Genomic DNA, 20,650 nt, shown 5'->3' with positions numbered 1-20,650 from the left:
GACTGATTGGAAGAGATCCATATTTGTGCCCATTCCAAAGAGAGGTGACCCAATGGAATGTGGAAATCATCAGACAATCTCTTTGATATCCCATGCAAATAATGTTTTGCTAAAGGTAATAAAAAAAAGGCTACAATCATACATTGACAGAGAACTTCCAGAGGTTGAAGCCAGATTCAGAAGAGGCCATGGAACGCGGGATATCATTGCAGATGTCCGATGGATCTTGGCTGAAAGCAGAGAATATCAGAAAAATGTTTACCTGTGCTTTATTGACTACGCAAAAGCTTTCGATTGTGTGGATTATGACAAGCTGTGGACAACATTGCGAAGTATGAGTATTCCGGAACACCTATTTGTGCTCATGAGGAATCTGTACCTGGACAGTTGTTCGAAGAAGTGCAGTTTTGGAAGAAGTGCACCCAGAGTGCTCCTTGGAGGCCAAGATGGCCAAACTTCATACTTTGGACATATTGTCAGGAGGGACCAGTCATTGGAGAAGGACATCATGTATGGTATGGTGGAGGGTCAGAGAAAAAAGAGGAAGACCCTCAACAAAATGGATTGGCCAAGTGGCAGCATCGATGGACTCAAGCATGGCAACAGTAGTGAGGTTGGCCCAGGATCAGGCAGTGTTTTGTTCTGCTGTGCATAGTTGCTATGAGTCAGTAAACAACATCAGTTAGGAGACCTGGATTCAACTTCAAGCTCTGCTGGGTGACTTTGAACAAGTCCTTTCTCGCTGGGCTTCATTCCTTTCACTTGGGAAAAGAAAAGGTTTCGCAGAATAATCTCATGGCTCTAGTTTTCTAGGGCTATGCCCCTATCCCCATTGCTGTTGGCTGTGGGAAGTGGCTCAAACTGACCACTCATTGGAGTTGGCTCGAGGTCTAAGAGTTGGCCTGTACTGGTCTCTTGCAGGTGGACCGGGAGAAGAAGCAGGTGACTGTGCAGGCTGGCATCCTCCTGACTGACCTGCACTCAGAGCTGGACAAGCACGGCTTGGCCATGTCCAAGTAAGAACCCCACAGCCCCCATTCCTGGGTGGGCCAATGTTCCTGCCACCTCCTACCCTGGTCTTAGTTAGACACTTCAGGATCTGGCAGGAGTACAGCCAGCTTCACTGAGTCAATACTGATTCATAGTGATGCTAGAGAGTGTTTCCAAGACTGTAAATCTTTAAGGGAGTAGACAGCTTCATCTTTCTCCCACAGAGTATCTGGGTTTGAACTTCTGACTTTGTGTTTAGCAGTACAATCCTTATCTGACAATGTCACCCAAGGGAGGACCTCCTCCTAAGGCATACTTCTTAACTCTGTCCCTATTCCCCCCTCACCTCCTCACCCCCTCGCCTTCCATTCCCCATGAGTCAGGGACTGTTGTGTGAATTAAAGGATAAAATGAACCTTAAATAATAGAGTTGTTCTGGTATGGTGCTGTAGGATAAGCACTGGACCACAAGGTCAATTGCTCTTGGAAACCCCATAGAGGGTCACTGTGAGTCAGAACTGATTCAATGGCACTTAACAACAACACAGGGGTGGAAACTGCTGGATTAAGACTTTCTTAAAACTTACAATAAACAACACTAGGGACTCCAACAGAAGAATTTTCAGTGCTTACTCAGAGAAACAAATGAGCGCCATGATTGAGCCACAGGACTTCTAGCATAAACACTTGTGGCTTCACTTGTCCAAATGGGATGCCAGTGATTAAGAAGGCTTTGTCTCGAGGATTTCCATTGAAATAGGAGTCAAGCATAGCCAAAGGAGTGAATCTCTAACTTGGGAATTTTGACCATTAGGAATAAGTGACAGAGATATTTGGTTCATTAGAGTAGAAATATGTTTGTCGCTGAAAATGGCACCCATGGAATCCTGTGATCTCCCAGTACGAGTAGTCTTATCTCCCCAGCTTTCTTCTCCTGGTCCTGAGGCATCATTGGTCTTTTCTCTCTGGATGCTCTCTACCTGATTTCCCAACTGGTCATGGCAGCTCAAATGTATGCATAGTATCCACCATGTGCAGGCCTTGTTCAGACCCTGAAGAGATGTAGATAAATAAAACCCAGACCTCAAATACAAGGAGCTTCCAGCAAGTGAGGGAGACAGACACAGAACTCAATTGCATATTACAAGACAATAGCTTCAATGTCAAAGGTGTTTCCTGGGCATCATGAGACAGCAAAGAATCCCCAAGTTCAGCCTTGGAGAGGAGAGTAAATGAGTGAAGGACAATCAAAGCAGGATCCCTGTAGGAGAGACCATTGAGTCTAATCCTAAAGGATGGCTAGGTATTGACAAGAATAAAGAGAGAAGGAAAAGAATTGTAGGTAATGGTAATAGCATGAGCAAAAGCAAAGAATGAGATGGTATAGAGTGTGCAGGGATCTACGAACAGATAGTGGGGCAGAGTCTATGACCAAGGAGAACAGGAGGAAATGCATTCTTATTTACAAGCATTCATTGCTGGACCCAGAAGCATCTCTGTGACTTGTTCATGATGTCTGTCTCCTCTCTTGGGGGCTCCATTGTCCCTAAATGATTAATTGGACAAAGCCCATCCGCCTTTCTGAAACCAAACCTAAACAAAGCCTAAACACATTGCCATTAAGTTGATTCTGGGGCACGTAGCCACCCATATAGCATTTCCAAGACTATAAGTCTTTACCAGAGCAGACAGTCTCATCTTTCTCCCACAGAGCATCTGGTGGGTTTGAACCACTGAGCTGCCATTAGCAGCCTGATGCTTAACCCACAGCACCACCAGGGCTCTTTGCCATAGGACATTCCATCCTATAACTTCTGGGAATGGAGGAAACACTGAGTGTCATAGTTTCAAAGATGCTATGGGGACTTTCTGAACATCTGTAGCTGGTGAGTTGTAAGGTGTCTTATGGTTCTCTCGAACATGAGAAGCAGTGAGATAGATAATTAGACAGATAAATAGATGATTGATAGTTATATAGATGGTAAAGAGATTCAGCTAAAAATAAACAGATATAGATATGGAGAGAGATAGAAAGATTTACTTAAAGAATTAGATCACAAGATTTAGGAGTGTCTGGAAAGTTCAAAATCCATAAGTCAAGTTTTAGGCTGGAGAGTCCTGCAAGTTTGTATCCCAAGATCCCTAGATAAAACAACAGGAAGAGTGCACAGGAGAGAGAGAGAGAGATTTCTGCTAATTTATCTATTTATAATCTGGAAGCTGACCACACACTGAGGAAACTCCCTTTGCAACTGATTGGTTACATTACATAGGTTACATTATGGAAAGTGGTTACATTAGATTACATTGGATTACATTATGGGACAGAATAGACTATCATCAAACCACTGAGAACCATAATCTAGTCAAGTGGACACTCAACATTAACTATCACATAGGGGAAGATGAAGGGAACAAAATCGGTTGTGTCAGGCTCCATAACCCTATGAGTAAGGAGTTGTAACCTCCAGTGATCTATGAAGAAATTTAGACCTGACAAAAGGGCTTACCCCAATTCATATAGATCACGAATGGTTTCTGAGCTGAAGAGGCAACAGGGTATGTTTCACCTCCTTGCCTTACAGGTAAGAGAGTCTCTATTGGAACAAATTCACTTCCACAGAGAACTCTAGGCCTTGATGACCTGTACCCAGAAGTCTTAGTTGGAACATATTTGCCTTTAGTTGTTGGAGAAGACACTGTTGCAGGGTGGAGGACAGAGAAAAGGGGTGCTCTAGGGTGCTGAAATCCCAGAAACCCAATTGAAGCTGAATGTTGCCTCCATCGCTCATCTGACAGGCCATTGAGATGAGGAAACAGATTCAGAAAGGAGAAGAGTTTGCCAAACTTTGTTGTTGCCATTGTTGTTAGGAGCTGTCAAATCAATTCCTACTCATAGAGATCCTACGTACAACAGAACAAAACACTGCCTGGTCCTGCACCATCCGCACAAGTGTTGTTTGAGGCCACTGTTGCAGCCACTATGTCAATCCATCTTATTGAGAGTCTTTCTGTGTGTGTGTGTGTTTTTGCTGATCCTCCAATAAGCATGATGTTCTTCTTTATGGTCTTCATGGTAACATGTCTTTTCTGATAATATGTCCAAAGTACATGAGACCAAGTCTCACCATCCTCAAGGAACATTTAAAAGATTAACTGAAAGGGGAGCCTGATAAACTTGCCTAAGTTATGTTCTAGATCTGGGAAATGAGAACCCAGGCAGGAATAACCTCTTGGGCTCTGAAGGGCTTTGCACCTCAATCCAAGGGTGTCTATTGCTTTGGGGAAGCCTCGCCGTCTCTCATGTCCCTCTCCCTTCTTCCTGGCGGGCCCAGCCTAGGAGCAGTATCAGACGTGACCACCGGTGGTGTCATTGGGTCAGGAACGCACAACACAGGCATCAAGCATGGCATCCTGGCCACTCAGGTGAGTCTCTCTTCTTGGGTGAACAGAGGGGTGGAAGGAGCTTCTCCTCTCGTCATCTGCTAGGGTATCAGGGAAAGGACTGATTCACAGCTCAGCTCTATGTGGACCTCAAACCACCCCAGGTCTCCTCCTTCTGATGGAGACTCAACAGATACCCTTCCAAGAGAATGACTTCCTACGTCTCCTACTAATGCAATTGCTGAAGGTCCTCCATGTGTGCTAATGCTCTAACAGTTGCAAGTGCTTTGCCATCCTCTGCCTCACATGATCCTCACTGCTACCACGTGAGACAGAGCAGGCAGGGCAAGAGCAGTGTCTCATCTGAATGGTGCAAACAGGAGCCAGGCAAGTGAAGGGCCTTTCTAGGGTCAAAGTTAGCAAACAGGGGGTCCATTTGGTGAACTGGTAAACAGGTTTTAGACTTAGAACTAGATTCAAAGCATGGCTTCATAGCTCATGGGGTGTGTGAATTCAAGTAAAGTATCTGCACATCCCTGTTTGCATCTGTGTGGTGCTGTAGGATAAGCACGAGACGAGACCGCAAGGTCAGTTTGAACCATGAGGTTGAACCAAAACTCATGAAGAATAATGAGGTTGTTCATTAGATGCCTGGCCAACTAAATGGCACCTGAGGATGCCTCTATCAGAAAGCCACCCTTCAGAGGGCAAACTCTTAACCTTTTATTTTTTATTGTGGTAAAAATATACATATAACAAAATATGACAATTCAACTAGTTTTACACATAGAATTCAGTGTCATTGGTTATGTTCATTGTGTTGTGCAATCATCACCATTATCTTTTTCCAAATTAGTCTACCACCTGTTAACAAAAAATTCATGGCCCCCTAAGCAATGAGCTCCCCTCTACCCCTCCTTCCGGCCCCTGGTTGTTGTTGTTGTCTCCCGTGGAGTCGGTTCCAACTCATAGCGACCCTGCACAGGGTTTCTGAGGCTGTAAATCTTTACTGGAGCAGAACACCTCATCTTTCTCCCGCAGAACAGCTGGTAGTTTCAAACTACTGACCTTGATGTTAACAGCCCGATTCGTAACCCCTACGCTGTAAACACTACTAAACTTTGGTTTCTAAACATTTGCCTATTTCATATAAGTGGGATCATGCAATATCTGCCTTTTAGTGTCGGGGTTATTTCTCTCAGCATCATGTTTTCAAGGCCCGTGTATGCCGTAGTACTGTATATCAGTACTGCATTTCTCAGGTTTGAGGAGTACCCCATTGTATGAATGTACCACACATTTTGTTTACCCATTCAGCTGTCGGTGGATGGTTTGGTTGTTTCCTTCTGGCTGTTGTGAATAGTGCTACAGTGAGCACTGGTCTACTCCTTTAACCAGTAGGAAGAAGGGGCTTCTTCATGGGGCAGGCTGGGATGCTGTGGGCAGGCTTGCTAAATATATGGTGGTGGTGGTGGTGGTGGACCTTGGAGTTGGTTCCAACTCATAGGGTTTCTGAAGTGGTAAATCTTGACAGGAACAGTAAGCCTCATCTTTCTTCAGTGAAACTGCTGGTAGTTTTGAACTGCTAAATATATACTCAAGCTCATTTTTCAGGAATGCATTAGAATCACTATGCTAGTTAAACCCCATAACTCATAGAATGCTTTCACCTGAAAAAGTTCACCTACACCATGGGCCATTTGGTCTCTGTCTATTGGAGCATCATAGCTAATCCCTGGGACTTGGATTTTAAATCCCAGCTCTCCCACTACTTTCTCTGAGACCTGGGACAGGTCTCTTTACCTCTGGCTACCTCTGTTTGGGCACCTAGAAAATGAGGATGCTCCTGGCATTGAATGGAAGCACTCAGAATAGTGCACACAGTTAAAAGGAAAAGAACAGTTTCTGTGGCGTGAGCTCTGGCTCATGGATCTCGTATGTGTCAGAGTAGAACTGTGCTCCATACGATTGTCCGTAGCTGATTTTTCAGAAGTAAATCACCAAGACGCCTTGGGGTAGACTTGAACCTCTACATTTTTTAATATGCAAGTAGACTAACCACTTATGCTACCCAGGGACACAATTATAGTTGTTAAGTGCTATCAGTCAGTTCTGGCTCATAGCAACCCATTATAGGGTTTCCAAGAAGCAACTGGTAGGTTTGAACTGCTGACCTTGTGGTTAGCAGTCCAGTATTTATCCTACAGTGCCATACCAAGACTCCAGTTAGTATGTAATAAGTGTTTGTTTTGGGCTTTACTTGTAAAACAAGATCATCTCTGAGGCCCTTTCTGGAATCTACATTCTATCTTGTAGATGTTTTCTTCCAACTAACTATACAAGTGTAAGGAGCTCTGTTAGTGTAGTGGGTTATGGGATGGACTGCTAACTTGAAGGTCAGCAGTTTGAACCTACCAGCCACTTCACAGGAGAAAGATGAGGCTTTCTGCTCCCATAAAGATTTACAGCCTCGGAAATCCTATGCAGGATCACTATGAGTTGGAACCAACTCCACGGCACACCATCACCACCACAACTATACAAGTATAAGGCTATGGCTTCTGCAGTGGGTCTGATGAAGACAGACACTCACACGAACCTTGTTTAAATGTGGCTGCTGTGATCAATCTCAAAGCAGCACCATTATGAAAAGAAAACATACCCCAAAGCAATTTCTAAGGGATTCATTTAGATTTTTATTCATATTTCCTAAGCACCACTAACTAACTCACTGTTGTTGTTGTTAGCTGCCATCGAGATGCCCCTGACTTGTGGTGAGCCACGCACAATGGAACGAAACGCTGCCTGCTCCTGCCTCATCCCCATATTTGGTTGCAAACTGGACTGCAGTGATCCATATAGGCTTTTCATTGTTAAACTTCTTAAGACCTCACTTTCCTTTCTCCTCAGTGTATACTCACACTTTGGTTGCTACTTAACCTTTTTCTCTTACTTCTTCTTGCAAAACTTCAAAGAATCGCCTCAGGGGAAGAAGTGAGCTTGGGAAGGGTAGCACTGAGTATAGTCTTAACCATTGTGGATCCCATAGATAGAAACTGTTACAATAAAGTATGCAGGAATTTTGTGGTCTGGGTTCCCAGGCACTTGGGACCTCTCGGGTCATTGTTGTTACCTCCTCAGTGTAGAGTCTGTGTCCAAAAGAGCCCAGTGATACTGGAGGTGAAGGAGGACACAATAGTTGCACCTCAAGAATTGTCCACAATTCTAGTTTCCTCTGCAGAACTGATATGAGGTTGGTTGCCTCCATTTCTGTAAAATGATGAACAGAGTATGAAAATAATTCTGAGTAGAATTGCTTGAAGGAAACCAGTAGAAGAACCACATTATTTGACACATTATACCAATGACAGAGAGCAATGGGGAAGAAGCTTGGCTTTTTTTTTAGAAGTAGATCATCAGGCCTTTCTTCAGAAGCACCTCTGTTGTTGTGAAGTGCCGTCAAGTAGATTCTGACTCATAGCTAAACCTGTATAGGTTTTCCGAAGAGCAGTTGGTAGATTTGAACCCCTAGCCAATGTTTATCCTACAGCGCTACAGAGGCATCTCTGAGTGGAATCACATCTCCATCCTTCCAGTTAGCAACTGAGCATTAACCATTTTTGATGCTCAGGGGCTCTGGAACAGATATAACCCAAAGGTCAGCAGTTCAAACCCACCACCCACTTTGCCAGAGAAAGATGAGGCAGCCTGCTTCTGTAAAGATTGACAGCCTTGGAAACTCTATGGACCCATTCTACTCTGTCCTCTAGGGTGGCCATGAGTCACAATCCAATTGGGTGTGGATTACTATAGACCACGTAGTAATAGTGCTTTACATATTCTCTCCTTGGATCTTCAGTGTAACTCTCTGATACAGATATTGTTATTCCATTACAGAACAGGAAGCACAGTTAAATAGCATGCTCAGCCAAGATTACACAGCTAGCAAATGCAGTATTGTTTAGTGCCGTCGAGTCGGTTCCAACCCATAGTCACCCTGTATAAGGTTTCCGAGGAGCAGCTGGTGAGTTTGAACCACCGACCTTGTGGCTCAAACCGACCTTGCAGTCCAGCGCATTAACCTACAGCGCCACACTAGGACTCCAGCAAATACAGTGCTCACCGTTTATTCATTCCTGAACCCTCCTGAAGAGTTTCACTGGTCAGTTCTTGTTCACTTCTCTGGACTTTAGATGAAATGTAATTTTTTTTTTAATTGCTCTAATACTCTCGCTCCCACAGATGGCTGCAGTGCCCCATTTCTGTCAGTTTCCCCTCTCTGGTCTTGGTCACTCTTAATCAAAATTAGTTCAGCTTTATCTCTTCTCTCACCCTGAGCCCCACGCTGCCAACTGCACACATCAAAAGCAATTTCCATCCCAATTAGCAGGTAATGGAGTGTGGACAATGACCAAAATGGGCAATGAGAGAAATTTACTCTGAAATGGTGCTAAGGGGGAAAGATTGAGAGCTTGTTGTCATCTTTCCCTGCTCTTTGTGAAAACTCAAATGTACTAGATGGGTGTGGCAGAGTAGAAGAACCTAGTACCCTAGATGAGTGCATCCAGACAGAGGAAGAACTGTGCAAGCTGAGATGTCACATGAGATGAGCAGGGTGGAAAGAGAGACGTTGCGGGGTGGGGGAGGGGGGTGCCTGGCTCTGGGTTGTGTGTTGGGATAGTGGGCTTGGTCCTACTCCAGAAGCAGACACATCCTGACTTTGCCTTTGCAAGTACATTGACCCTAGAACAGAGTTCTTTGTAGTCTTGGTCTCACTTTAGGGCTCATCTGAATAGTTGAAAGACTTGCTGCATCCTAATTAGAGGTCCACAGGTGAGTGTGGTCATGGTTCCAAGAAGACAAACTACCAAGAATCCTAGGTAACCTCCTGTGATATGATGGGCCAGTCCTTTACTGGGGCTTAATGCCAGCCAATGAGATGGATTGGCCAGGTGGCAGCATTGATGGACTCAAGTGTGGCAACAGTAGTGAGGTTCACCCAGGATCGGACATTGTTTCATTCTGCTGTGCATAGATAGGGTCGTTATGAGTCGGTTCCGACTCGATGGCACCTAACAACAACAACAACAACAATGCCAGCCAGATGTAGCCTTTCTTTTTCCATCTCTCCTTTTCTCTCCCCCAAAACTGAGACCCTTCAGGCTTTTCTACAGATGGAGAAAGTTCTCTGTGGCCGGATGACAGTGGTCTTCTGGGAATAGGTCATGGTTGGCCTTACTTCAAAAGACAAGCAGGGAAGTAAGGATATTTCAGGGGAGTGGGGGAGTCCTGCCAAGTGTTCTGAAATGTGGCTTCTCTCCCATGGCCAGGTGGTGTCACTGACCCTGATGACAGCTGACGGGACCATTCTCGAGTGTTCTGAGTCTAACAATGCTGAGTTGTTCCAGGCAGCACGGGTGCACCTGGGCTGCCTCGGTGTGATCCTCAGCCTCACCCTGCAGTGTGTGCCCCAGTTCCACTTACAGGAGACGTCATTTCCCTCAACACTGAAAGAGGTACTGGTCCCTTGCTCACCACCACTCAATCTCGGGAAACAGATGGGTGTCCTTGACAAGTGAGCTCCAGTGACAGCCCCCTGTGCCTCTTCAGGCCCGCTGGATCCAGGAGTAAGGCTGACTTCTTCACCTCTTTCTGGGGCTAAGGGCTACCATGGCCAGACCATTTCTGAAGAGTCAGTGACTTAGAAGAACCGCAGGAGTGATGGAGATAAGGAAAAGAAAGGGTGCTGGGTAGAGACTTGTTGTCTTGTGTGAACTGACTACTCCTGAACAGTGGTAACTCTCAGCTGCACTGAACCATGAGACTTGCCCAGCGTTTGGTTTCTTCACATCAAGGTGCATGCGCTGGATTGAGTAGATACCAAGCTTGTTGGGGTGCCTCAGGGGGTCTGGATCTGGATCCTGGGAAGCAGAAAGAATGGCTTCCAATTGCTAATAGTTGCTTTTGAATGAATGACAAACAGGATGGGCTGGATTGATGGCTGGCTAGGTAGCTGAATTTATGGATGGCATGTAGCATGCCTAGACGGCCTCCATCTCTCTCTGGTAATTACGAAGCCACAGCACTCAAATCTATGGTTCCAAATTCTTTGGGGTTTGAGTTCCGCCCAAACTTATCTCCTTATCATTCAATATGAGTAGAGCCTCTACCCAATGATGGAACAGCACTGACCCAACATGGTTAGGATAAAGATCATGGGCTTTTTGAAGTCAAGCGGACCCAACTTTGAATTCTGACTCTGCAACTTCAAGAATACCTGGAGCCAATTATTTAGCCTTGTGGAGCCTATTAGTGTTCTCACCTAAGTAGAGTTACTAATGTCTACCTTTAAGCTATGGGAGATCTGGTGTCAGAGGTTCAAGCTCACCAGCTACTCCTTGGAAACCTGTCTATACAGGGTCACTATAAGTTGGAACTGACTTCATGGCATTTAACAACAGCAATAACAATACCTTAAACTATTGATGTGAAGATTAAATCTGATAACGCATGTGAGGTACCCAGTTCAATTTCCACAATTGCTTCCCATGGCAGTCAATGCCAAAAAACCCAAGCCCACTGTCCTTGAGTTGATTCTGACTCATAGTGCCCTGTATAGGATTTCCAAGCCTGTAAATCTTTATGAGAACAGAAAGTCTCCTCTGTCTTCCACAGATCTACTGGTGGGTTTGAACTGTTGACCTTGTGATTAGTGGTCAGTGTCTATCCGAAATCACCACAAGGGCTGCTTGTTGTTGTTAGTGCCATCGAGTCAGTTCCGACCCATAGCAACGCTGAACAGGGTTTCCTAGGCTGTAAATCTTTACGGGAGCAGAAAGCCTCATCTTTCTCCTGTGGAGCAGCTGGCAGTTTCAAACTGCTGACCTTGCGGTTCACAGCCCGATTTGTAACCACTACGCTACCAGAGCTCCTTACGGCAGTCAAAAAGTGAAAAATATTAAATATTCTTATCTAGTATTTAACCATGGAGTTCTGGTGTGGCACTGTGGATTAATGCGTCAGACTGCAAAGCTGTTTGAACTGCAAAGTTGGTGGTTCAAGCTCACCAGCTGCTTCTCGGAAACCCTATACAGGGTCACTATGGGTCAGAACCAACTCAACGGCAGTTCACAACAAGTACTTAACCATGGTTTTTTGACCAGAAGACTCCCTACTTGGAGGCATGGTATTTGGTGGGGAATCTGGCTGAAAGTGGTCTCTGTTGCTAAGGAAAATCATAGACAAGGAACTGGGATGAGCAGCAGAGACTGTTTTCAACCAGGAAGTGGTTGTAATCAGGTTTAGTTGGTGAATCTACTCTCTTAGTTGTGAATGTACTAATTTTTCTCAGCTGAATACTTTGACTAACAGATAGAGGGATTTCTTTTTGCCAGAGAACTGGCTTTGGCTGGTGCACTTCTGCTAGGATTTTAGAATTCAACAGAGGGAGTCTCCGTACTTGTTACTGATGTTGTTAGGTGCCATCAAGTCAGTTTCAACTCACAGAGACCCTAAGTACAACAGAGTAAAACAGGACCAGATCCTGTCATCCTCCCAATTGCTGCTTTGTTGGAACGCATTGTTGCAGCCACTTTGTCAGTCCATCTCACTGAGGGTGGTCTTCTTGTTTGCTGACCCTGTAATTTACTAAGTGTGATGTCTAGGTATTGATCCCTCCTGATGATATGTATGTCCAAAGTATATGAGACAAAAATCTCACCAGCATTACTTCTAAGGAGCATTCTACCTGTACTTCTTCCAAGACAGATTTGTTTGTTCTTTGGCAGACCAGTTTATTCAGTATTCTTTGCCAACACCATATTTCAAAGGTATCAATTCTTTGCCAGGCTACCTTATTCGTACCTTTCACATGTGTGTTGTTGTTAGGTACCCTCAAGTCAGTTCCGACTCATGATGACCTTATGCAACACAGAACTAAATACTGCCCAGTCCTGCGTCGTCCTCACAATTGTTGTTAAGCTTGAGCCCGTTGCTGCTCTTGAACATTTTAAAAAGGTTTTGTGTAGCAGATTTGCATAATGCAATACGTCATTTGATTTCTTGACTGCTGCTTCCATGAGTGCTGATGGTTCATCCAAGCAAAATGAAGTCTTTGACAACTTCAATCTTATCTCCATTTATACTCATGTTGTTTTTTGGTCCAGTGGTGAGGATTTTTGTTTTCTTTACATTGAGGTGCAATCCATATTGAAGACTATGGTCTTTGATCTTCATCAATAAGTATTTTAAGTCCTCTTCACTTTTAGCAAGCAAGGTTATATCATCTGCATTTTGCTGGTTGTTAACTAGTCTTCCTCCAATCCTGATGCCATGTTTTTCTTCATATAATCTAGCTTCTTGGATTATTTGCTCAGTGTTTGAATGAGTTTGGATGAGTATGGTTGAAAGGATAGAACCCTTGCACACACCTTTCTTAATTTTAAACCACTCAGTATCCCCTTGTTTGTTAGAACAACTGCCTTTTGGTTTCTCTACAGGTTCCTCATGAGCACAATCAAGAGTTCTGGAATACTCATTCTTCACAATGTTGTCCATAGCCTGTCATGATCCACACAGTCAAGAGCCTTTGCATAGTCAATAAAGCACATGTAAACATCTTTCTAAGGATCTCTGGTAGTGTAGTGGTTATGAGTCAGGCTGCTAATCTCATGGTCAGCAGTTCAAAACTACCAACAGTTCCATGGGAGAAAGATGAGACTTTCTGCTCCTGTCAAGCTTTACAGCTTCAGAAACCCTATGCAGGGTCACTATGAGTCAGAACTGACTCCACGGCACATAACCACTGCCACCAAACATCTTTCTGTATTCTCTGTTTTCAGCCAAGCTCCGTCTGATGTCAGCAATGATATTCCCAATTTTACATTTTGTTTTGAGTTTCTAATAGTTTGTTCCCTGTCAATGTACTGTTGCAGCTGTTTTTAAATTATGCTTAGCAAAATTTTACTTGTATGTGATATTAATGATATTGTTCAATGATTTCTGCAGTCTGTTGGGTCACCTCTCCTCTTTGGAATGTGCACAAGTATGAATTTCTTCCAATCTGTTGGCCAGGTAGCTGTCTTCCAAATTTCTTAGCGTAGTTTAATTGAGTGAGCACCTCCAGTGCTGTATCAGTTTGTTGAAAGATTTCAATTTGTATTTCATCAATCTCTGGAGTCTTGTTTTTTGCCAATACCTTCAGTACAGTTTGGACTTCTTCCTTCACTACCATATATTCTTGATAATATGTGCCAGACTGCAAAGCCATTTGAACTGCAAGGTCAGCAGTTCAAGCTCACCAGTTGCTCCTCGGAAACTCTGTATAGGGTTGCTATGGGTCGGATCTGACTCGATGGCACTTAATAATAACAACAACATGCATATTGTTCTTGCTAAGTGCTGTCAAGTCAGTACCGACTCATAGCAACCCTGTATAGGGTTTCTGAGGAGCAGCTGGTGAGCTTGCACCACTGATCTTGCAGTTCAAACTGACCTTGAAGTCCAGAGCACTAACCTTCAGTGCCACACCAGGGACTCCACATGTATATTAAGTCATTGAAAATACCATGGCTTGAGTCAGGTGCACCTTAGTCCTCAAGATGACACTTTGGTTTTGGACACTTTAAGTAGGTCTTTTACAGCAGATTTGCCCAGTGAGATACATCAGTTGCTTTCTTGCTTCTATGAACGTTGATTGTAGATCCAAGTGAAGTGAAATTCTTGTCAACTTCAATTATCTTCACCACCAGACTCCTGGCTACCTTTCAGCAATTCCTTTGACCTTGCCTGAGATTGATGACAGTCAAGTTCTGGTTCTACTAAGGCTTTATGCTTGGCAACCCTCATTGCAATGCATGCAGACACTAGCTGGCCTTTCTCTTGTCCAAAACTCAAGGCTTTTGCCTCCAGATCATCTCCATATTGAGGCTTCTAACTTAGACATGTCATGCTTGTAAACTCTAAGTGATTCATAGCACAAAGTCTTCTCAAAGTTCCAATTTCTTTGAATATAAGAGATTATGATGATACAAGAAGACAGCAATTCTAATTCCTTCCTCTGAAATGACAAAAACACATACACAGTTGCACAAACACACACAATTACCAGTCATAAACACTCAACAAAATGCAGTGAAGAAGGGGCTCTGAAAGTTTGGCTAACAAGTCCGACTACACAGCTTATGTTCTGTGTGACTTTGAGCTAGTCCCTGCAAGTTTTTCATCCTCAGTTTGTTTGTCTATTAAAGTAGACTTCAATTGGGTGAGCCCTAAAATCTTCTTCAGCTTTGGCATTCTGTAAACCAGGACAGGGCTTAGATGTTAAATTGTCCCACCCTACCCCCTACCTCACTGTCTTCCCTTTTTCACTAGTATTTCTCTCCTTTAGAGCATCTATGGCTGTTCTTTGTCCTTATTTCCAAGGAGGAACATGAATTATAATGAAAATGTCCCCCATTCACCCCGGCACACACAGAGTTCCCAATGCAACCCAGTTCCTCCTGCTGGATGGCTTTTGGGGGAGGATCCTGCTCCTTCTGCTCATCTGTGAGTCAGCACGTCCACAATTCTGTCCAGTCTGAAGATGCAGCAGTGGTTTCTAAAAGACCCATCATCAGCTTCCGTCACCCTGTGGACAGCCTTCCCCATCACCAGCCGCAGGTCATCTACAAAGGCTATCACAGAGGACAGCTGACCTTTTCAGCCACGAGATTTACTGCAAGGGACGTGTGTAATAAATAGCCTTATATTTAATTTGTCTTTGAGCCCTATTTAATTTGAAGAGCTGAGGATGCTTGGAAGGAAAGGGAGAAAAAGCTAAAATGAAGATGAAGTTACAACATAGGCCTTGCTCCTCTCAAAGGAAACAAATCAGTGGAGGAAGAGAAAGGACAGAGTTAGGACGCAGAAAGTACCATTAGAGCAGTTTCTCTGCACTCTTGCTATGCTTGGCATACCTTCCCTTTAATAATTTTATCTGTCCAAAACACATGAAGTTTCTAGAGAACACATAAGGAAATAGTTGACATTCCTGTTTACATACTTATATCTGTTCACTGTTCTTTGTCATTTAGGGTTCCTAAGAACCATTCCACCTTCCGTGGGGATGCAAACCATGCTGTCCCAAGTGTTTGGCTCAATTGAAAGCATGTGCCCAGGATGCTCACAGTTCTCTGGAATTGTGGTCCTCTTCAGGCTTAGGTCTGCTCTCTTGCAGCAGTGCCTCAGAGTGCTACAATAGAGGGATGGTCCTGAGCTAGAGGAGGAGCATATGAGGAGTACAGGAAGTCAGGATCAGGAAGTGTGACTATTAAAGTCAGATTTGAAGGTTGAGATTCTCAGCCATTTTTGCTTCCCTTATATTTTTCCTTTCTTTCCCCTCCCTTCCTTTCCTTTCTCTCTTATTTCCTTCCTTTTAAGCATTTATAGAATACCTACTATGGGTCTTCCACTCATGAAGAGGTCCATCATGAAGGGTGCAGTGTAGAAGTTGGGAACATGTTTACAGCTTCTCCAATTACCCATTGTGACTTCAGACAAGTCCTTCAACCTCTCTGAGCCTTGGTTTCCTCAGCTGTGCAAATGGGAATAATAACACTACTCTCCTCGTGCATTGTTGTCAGGATTATAGAAAATAATGCACTTGAGTTCTCTTACCTTCTTTCCCTTGAGAGCCACACTGACAAATTCCCCCAATTCCTCCTCTTTCGGATTTTATCCACTTATATTTTGTTTCTCACTGAGCACCTGCACTGTGGGATCTATTTGGATCTAGCATTTTCATCCACATTGCCCTTTCTAGACTAGAATGCTGGTTATGCCTGAGTTGCTCATGACTTTTGTTAATAGCTACCTCTCTGATGCCTCTTTTGTTCACCCAGTGACCACAAAATACATCCAATGTATTTAATACAAGAGATCTCCGTGGTCACTTGGTCAAGAGTTTATTGGAAATATATCCTTTTCTACATGATTTTCCCTATGCAGTATGGATCCATCTCAGATCCAACTCCATGCTCCCCAGTAGTGATTCTTTCAAAGGCATTCCTATGTGATTTATAAATGCTGATTAAAGCCAGATTAGAGAAAGGAGTTATTCCTAGGCCCCAGAGAGTGTTAGCATTCATGCTTCAAGATGCAGAGAAGAAGGGAGAGAGAGAGACATCTAGTTCACTTTTCAGTAGGTGGTGGGAGACTGGGGCTGCTTTCAGGGATTTTTATGACAAATTCATATCCTTTCTGGCTCTTTGCAGTCTTGTCAGTATGGAATCACAGTCAGTTAGAAGACAAAGGGACTTCAGAATTATCGTTAACATTTTACCTTTTATGCCATCCAACCATAATGAGACATGATGAATCCCTGCTGGAATTTACTTCTCTACCCCTGACTCTCTGAAAAGTAGGATTCATGTAGGTCACTTTGTAAGTAGTAACCAGATGTCCATCACTCTATTAGGTGACTGTCCACTGCTGATGAGGTAAACCCAGCTATGGAACACAGAGCCTTCCACTTCCCACAAGCCTGACAACCAGTTCCCAAAGCCAGCTCAGTAGCTCTGTTGTTGTTAGATGCTGTTGAGTCAGTTCCTACTCAGAGCAATCCTATACACAGCAGAACAAAACACGGATCAGTCTTGGGACTCCTCACAATTATTGTTACTTTTGAGCCCATTGGTTTTTCCACTGTTAATCCATTTCACTGGGGGTCTTCCTCTTTTTCATTGGCCTTTCATTTTGCAAAGCATGATGTCTTTCTCCAGGAACTGGTCTTTCCTGACAACATGTCCAAAGTATGAGAGACAAAGTCTTGCCATCTTGATTTCTTATTCTGGCTGCACTTCTTCCAAGATAGATTTGTTTCTTCTTTGGCAGCCCATAATACTTCTCTCACAAATAAGAAAACTCTCTCAAATAAGGAATCATAGAGTCCTTCAGCATTTACTGTGTGCTCGACAATGTGCTTGCAGCTGTAGGCATGGGTTAGTAAACTACAGCACGTGAGCCAAATCTGCCTTACTGCCTGTTTTTGTAGATAAAGTTTTATTGGAACATACTTATTCATTAATGTATTGCCTGTAATTACTTTTAAGCAATTACAACAGAGTCAAGTAATTACAACACAGACCTTACAGCCTGCTAAGTCTTAATTATTTGCTGTTGTTGTTAAGTGTTGTTGTTAAGTTGGATCAGTTCTGACTCATAGCAACCCAGAGGAGCGGTTAATAGCCCTTGCAGTTAGCTGTCCAGTGTTTATCCTACAGTGCCAACTAGAATGCCAATTATTTACTAACTTAACCTTTTATAGGAAAATTATGGTAACCCTTGCTGTAGAGGAAACCAGCAATGAACAAAATAGCCACTGATCTATAAGAGCCTATTAACAAATTCTGAAGACAGACATGAGCTTCAAAAATTCAATATAATTCTATAATGGATACAATTTAAGTAGAAACCACTTAAAATGGGAGGAAGAGGTTTTACGCGGGAAGATTCATTTAAATTGGGCTTTTCAGCTGTGAAAGTTTATAAGGCCAAAACGGAAACAGAGAACTCCAGAGTGAGAGACCTAAAAAAGCTCAGTTATGGAAGGAGGAAGTTAACAAGTACATCAGCAAATCTGGGAGTGTGGGTGTGGGAAGCTGGAGTGTTCAGTGTGAGGTAGGGGAAGATCACCATGGGCACTTAGTGTGGAATCCAGACTAGGGTTTAATACAATACTATCCAATAGAAATATAATGTGGACCACAAAATATAATTTAAAATCCACTAGGCACATTTTTGAAAACGCAAAAAGAAACAGGTATCCAAAATATTATCATATCCAGCTGCTGTTGTTGTAAGTGCTGTCGAATCGGTTCTGACCCATAGTGACCCTGTATAGGGTTTCCAAAAAGCAACTGGTGAATTTGAACTGCCTACCTTGTGGTTCAAACCAACCTTGTGGTCTAGTGCTTTATCCCACAGTGCCATACCAGAACTCCAGATGTAATCAATATAAACATTCTGAATGAGGTATTTGACATTCTTTTTTCAGATTAAGACTTTGAAATCTGGTTTGTAGGTAGCTTTACATCGCACCTCAATCTGGGCCAGTTACGATTCAAGAGCTCAACCAATGACCACATATGACCAGTGTTAGTTTAAGGAAGTTTTTGACTGTTGGGAAGTCCCTGGTTAGTGAAAATGGTTAAGAGTTCAATTACTAACTAAAATGTTGGTGGTCCAAACCTACCCAGAGATACCTAGGAAAGAAGGCCTGGTGATTCACTTCCTAAAAGTCATAGTCTTAAAAACCTATAGATACAATTTGATGAACTGGACCTACACCTATAGATGCAGTAGCTCAAAAGAGGGAACAAATCTTTACAGTGAGGATCATTCCCACCCCCTCCATACACAGAGTAGACAGGGATGGGCAACTTGGACATTGGTTACCCAATATGGGGAGGGTGGGAACTACAAAGGCAAGAAGTGACTGGCTTACAAGCTTTCAAGAGGGAACCTAGATCCAGAGGGTGTGGAGGAAGGTAGAGTCTCCACTGAGTAGTATCCAATCTGTCTGGGAGGGACTGATGAAAGTAGATGGGGATAGGTCTCTTGTGATACAATATTGAATAGCTGTTATCAGGACTGACTGTGATGGTTGGAAATGTAAAGGTAGATGTTTTGTAGTAAGGAGGGGAGTGATTAACTTTTCAGCTTAGGAGCAGAGGTCCCTGGGACCATCAAGGGAGAAGAGTGGAAAGTGAGACCCTACCCAGAGAAGCAGTGACGCCAGAGATGGAGGCAGAGATGATGACATGGAGTGATGGAGCAGCTGGGGACTCTAGACCCAGAGAGGAAGAGGGGCTGTGTGCTGACGACCGAGGGGGCAGGCTTGCAGGATATACCTTTTGGTTGGTTGATGATGCATGGAAGGGATTATAGCCATGGTAATAAAACGATATATGATAGGATGAATGTAAAGCTAATATTCTCCTGTGTAAACTATCACATAATTCACAATAAAACATTTAAAAAAAGAAAGCATTTCACTAAAAAACAAACAAACAAACAAAAAACCCTATAAAATGCAGTTCCAATCTGTATGCATAGGGTTCAACTTAACGGTAGCAAGTTTGCTTTAAGGAGCCCTGGTAGGGTTGTGGGTTACACGTTTGACTCCTAACCTCAAGATTAGCAGTTTGAATCCACCAACCACCGTCAGAGAAAGATGAGACTTTCTGTTCCCATAAAGATTTACAGCCTTGGAAACCCTACACAGGGTGCTATGAGTCGGAACGGACTCCATGGCACACAGCAGCAGTTTGGTTTTGATTTTTGAATGCTGAATTAAAAACATTAAGGCTTTATTCTGTGGGAAATGGAGAGCTACTGGTGATTTTTGAGCTGTGTATTGACATGTTTCCTGGCAAATATTGTCTGGAGAGAGGAGACACTGGGTACATTATGAAACTAATGCAATTGTATAGGTAAAAATTAAGAAAAGAGAAGACTGGAGAAACATTTGCAGACATAGAATATAAAGAAGTTTGCCGACCTAACAGAGTGGAGCCAGTATGGGGTAAGGAGGCTGTTTTGAACAATCATCCAGATCACTCTGGCTTGAATGCAATAATTGTCTGCACAGTCCTCTAATATCCTCTGGATTCCATTGTTGTTGCTGTTGTTGTTGTTAAGTGCTGTTGAGTTGGTTTTGACTCATAGTGACCCTGTATAGGGTTTCTGAGGAGCAGCTGGTGAGCTTGAACCGCCAACCTTGCAGTACAAACAGCTTTGCAGTCTGGCTCATTAATCTACAGCACCACAGCACCACATCAGGACTCCTCTGGATTCCATTATGGCTCAGTTAAGAGCAGGTCAGCGGTCTCTTGGAAAGCTATGACAAATATTTAGCATCCTTCAGTTTCATTGTTCTCAGGCATTCCAAAACTAAGCTCTAGTTGGGCTCATTTCCACTGGTTCATCTTGGCTTCACTTTCCTGGCCATATGTGGAAATGATCATCATCCCTGAAGCTCACCAACTTCTTTGGATTCTGTCATAATCCATGATTGGGTCAAACCATTCAGCTATGCTGGGCACCCAAATTCCTCACAGTGCATTTAAATCAATCACTTCCTTCTTTCTTTCATTCCTTTCTACCTTCCATCCTTCACTAGCATCGTTCCTCTCTCACATGTTCAGTTCTACAGATTATACAGATTATAAAGTACTGTCACATCATGATCTCATTAGAACTCACAATAGCACAGGAAGGAAGGAAGGAAGGAAGGAAG

General features: G+C 43.4%; 1 protein-coding gene across 1 annotated transcript in view; it reads left to right on the top strand.

Annotated features, from left to right (window-relative positions):
• Positions 1-20,650, top strand: part of LOC102814595 (L-gulonolactone oxidase-like) — a 50,298-nt gene that overhangs the window by 12,126 nt on the left and 17,522 nt on the right. The window contains exons 7-9 of the mRNA XM_006864435.1: positions 922-1,016; positions 4,326-4,416; positions 9,705-9,890. Of these exons, the coding sequence (XP_006864497.1) occupies positions 922-1,016; positions 4,326-4,416; positions 9,705-9,890 (372 nt within the window). The remainder of the gene's footprint in view (positions 1-921; positions 1,017-4,325; positions 4,417-9,704; positions 9,891-20,650) is intronic.

The sequence above is a fragment of the Chrysochloris asiatica genome, unplaced genomic scaffold, assembly GCF_000296735.1.
Source record: "Chrysochloris asiatica unplaced genomic scaffold, ChrAsi1.0 scaffold00064, whole genome shotgun sequence".
NCBI classification, from domain to species: Eukaryota; Metazoa; Chordata; class Mammalia; order Afrosoricida; family Chrysochloridae; genus Chrysochloris; species Chrysochloris asiatica.
The sequence above is the reverse complement of the archived record's forward strand: the minus strand, read 5'-3'. Positions and strand labels throughout refer to the sequence as shown.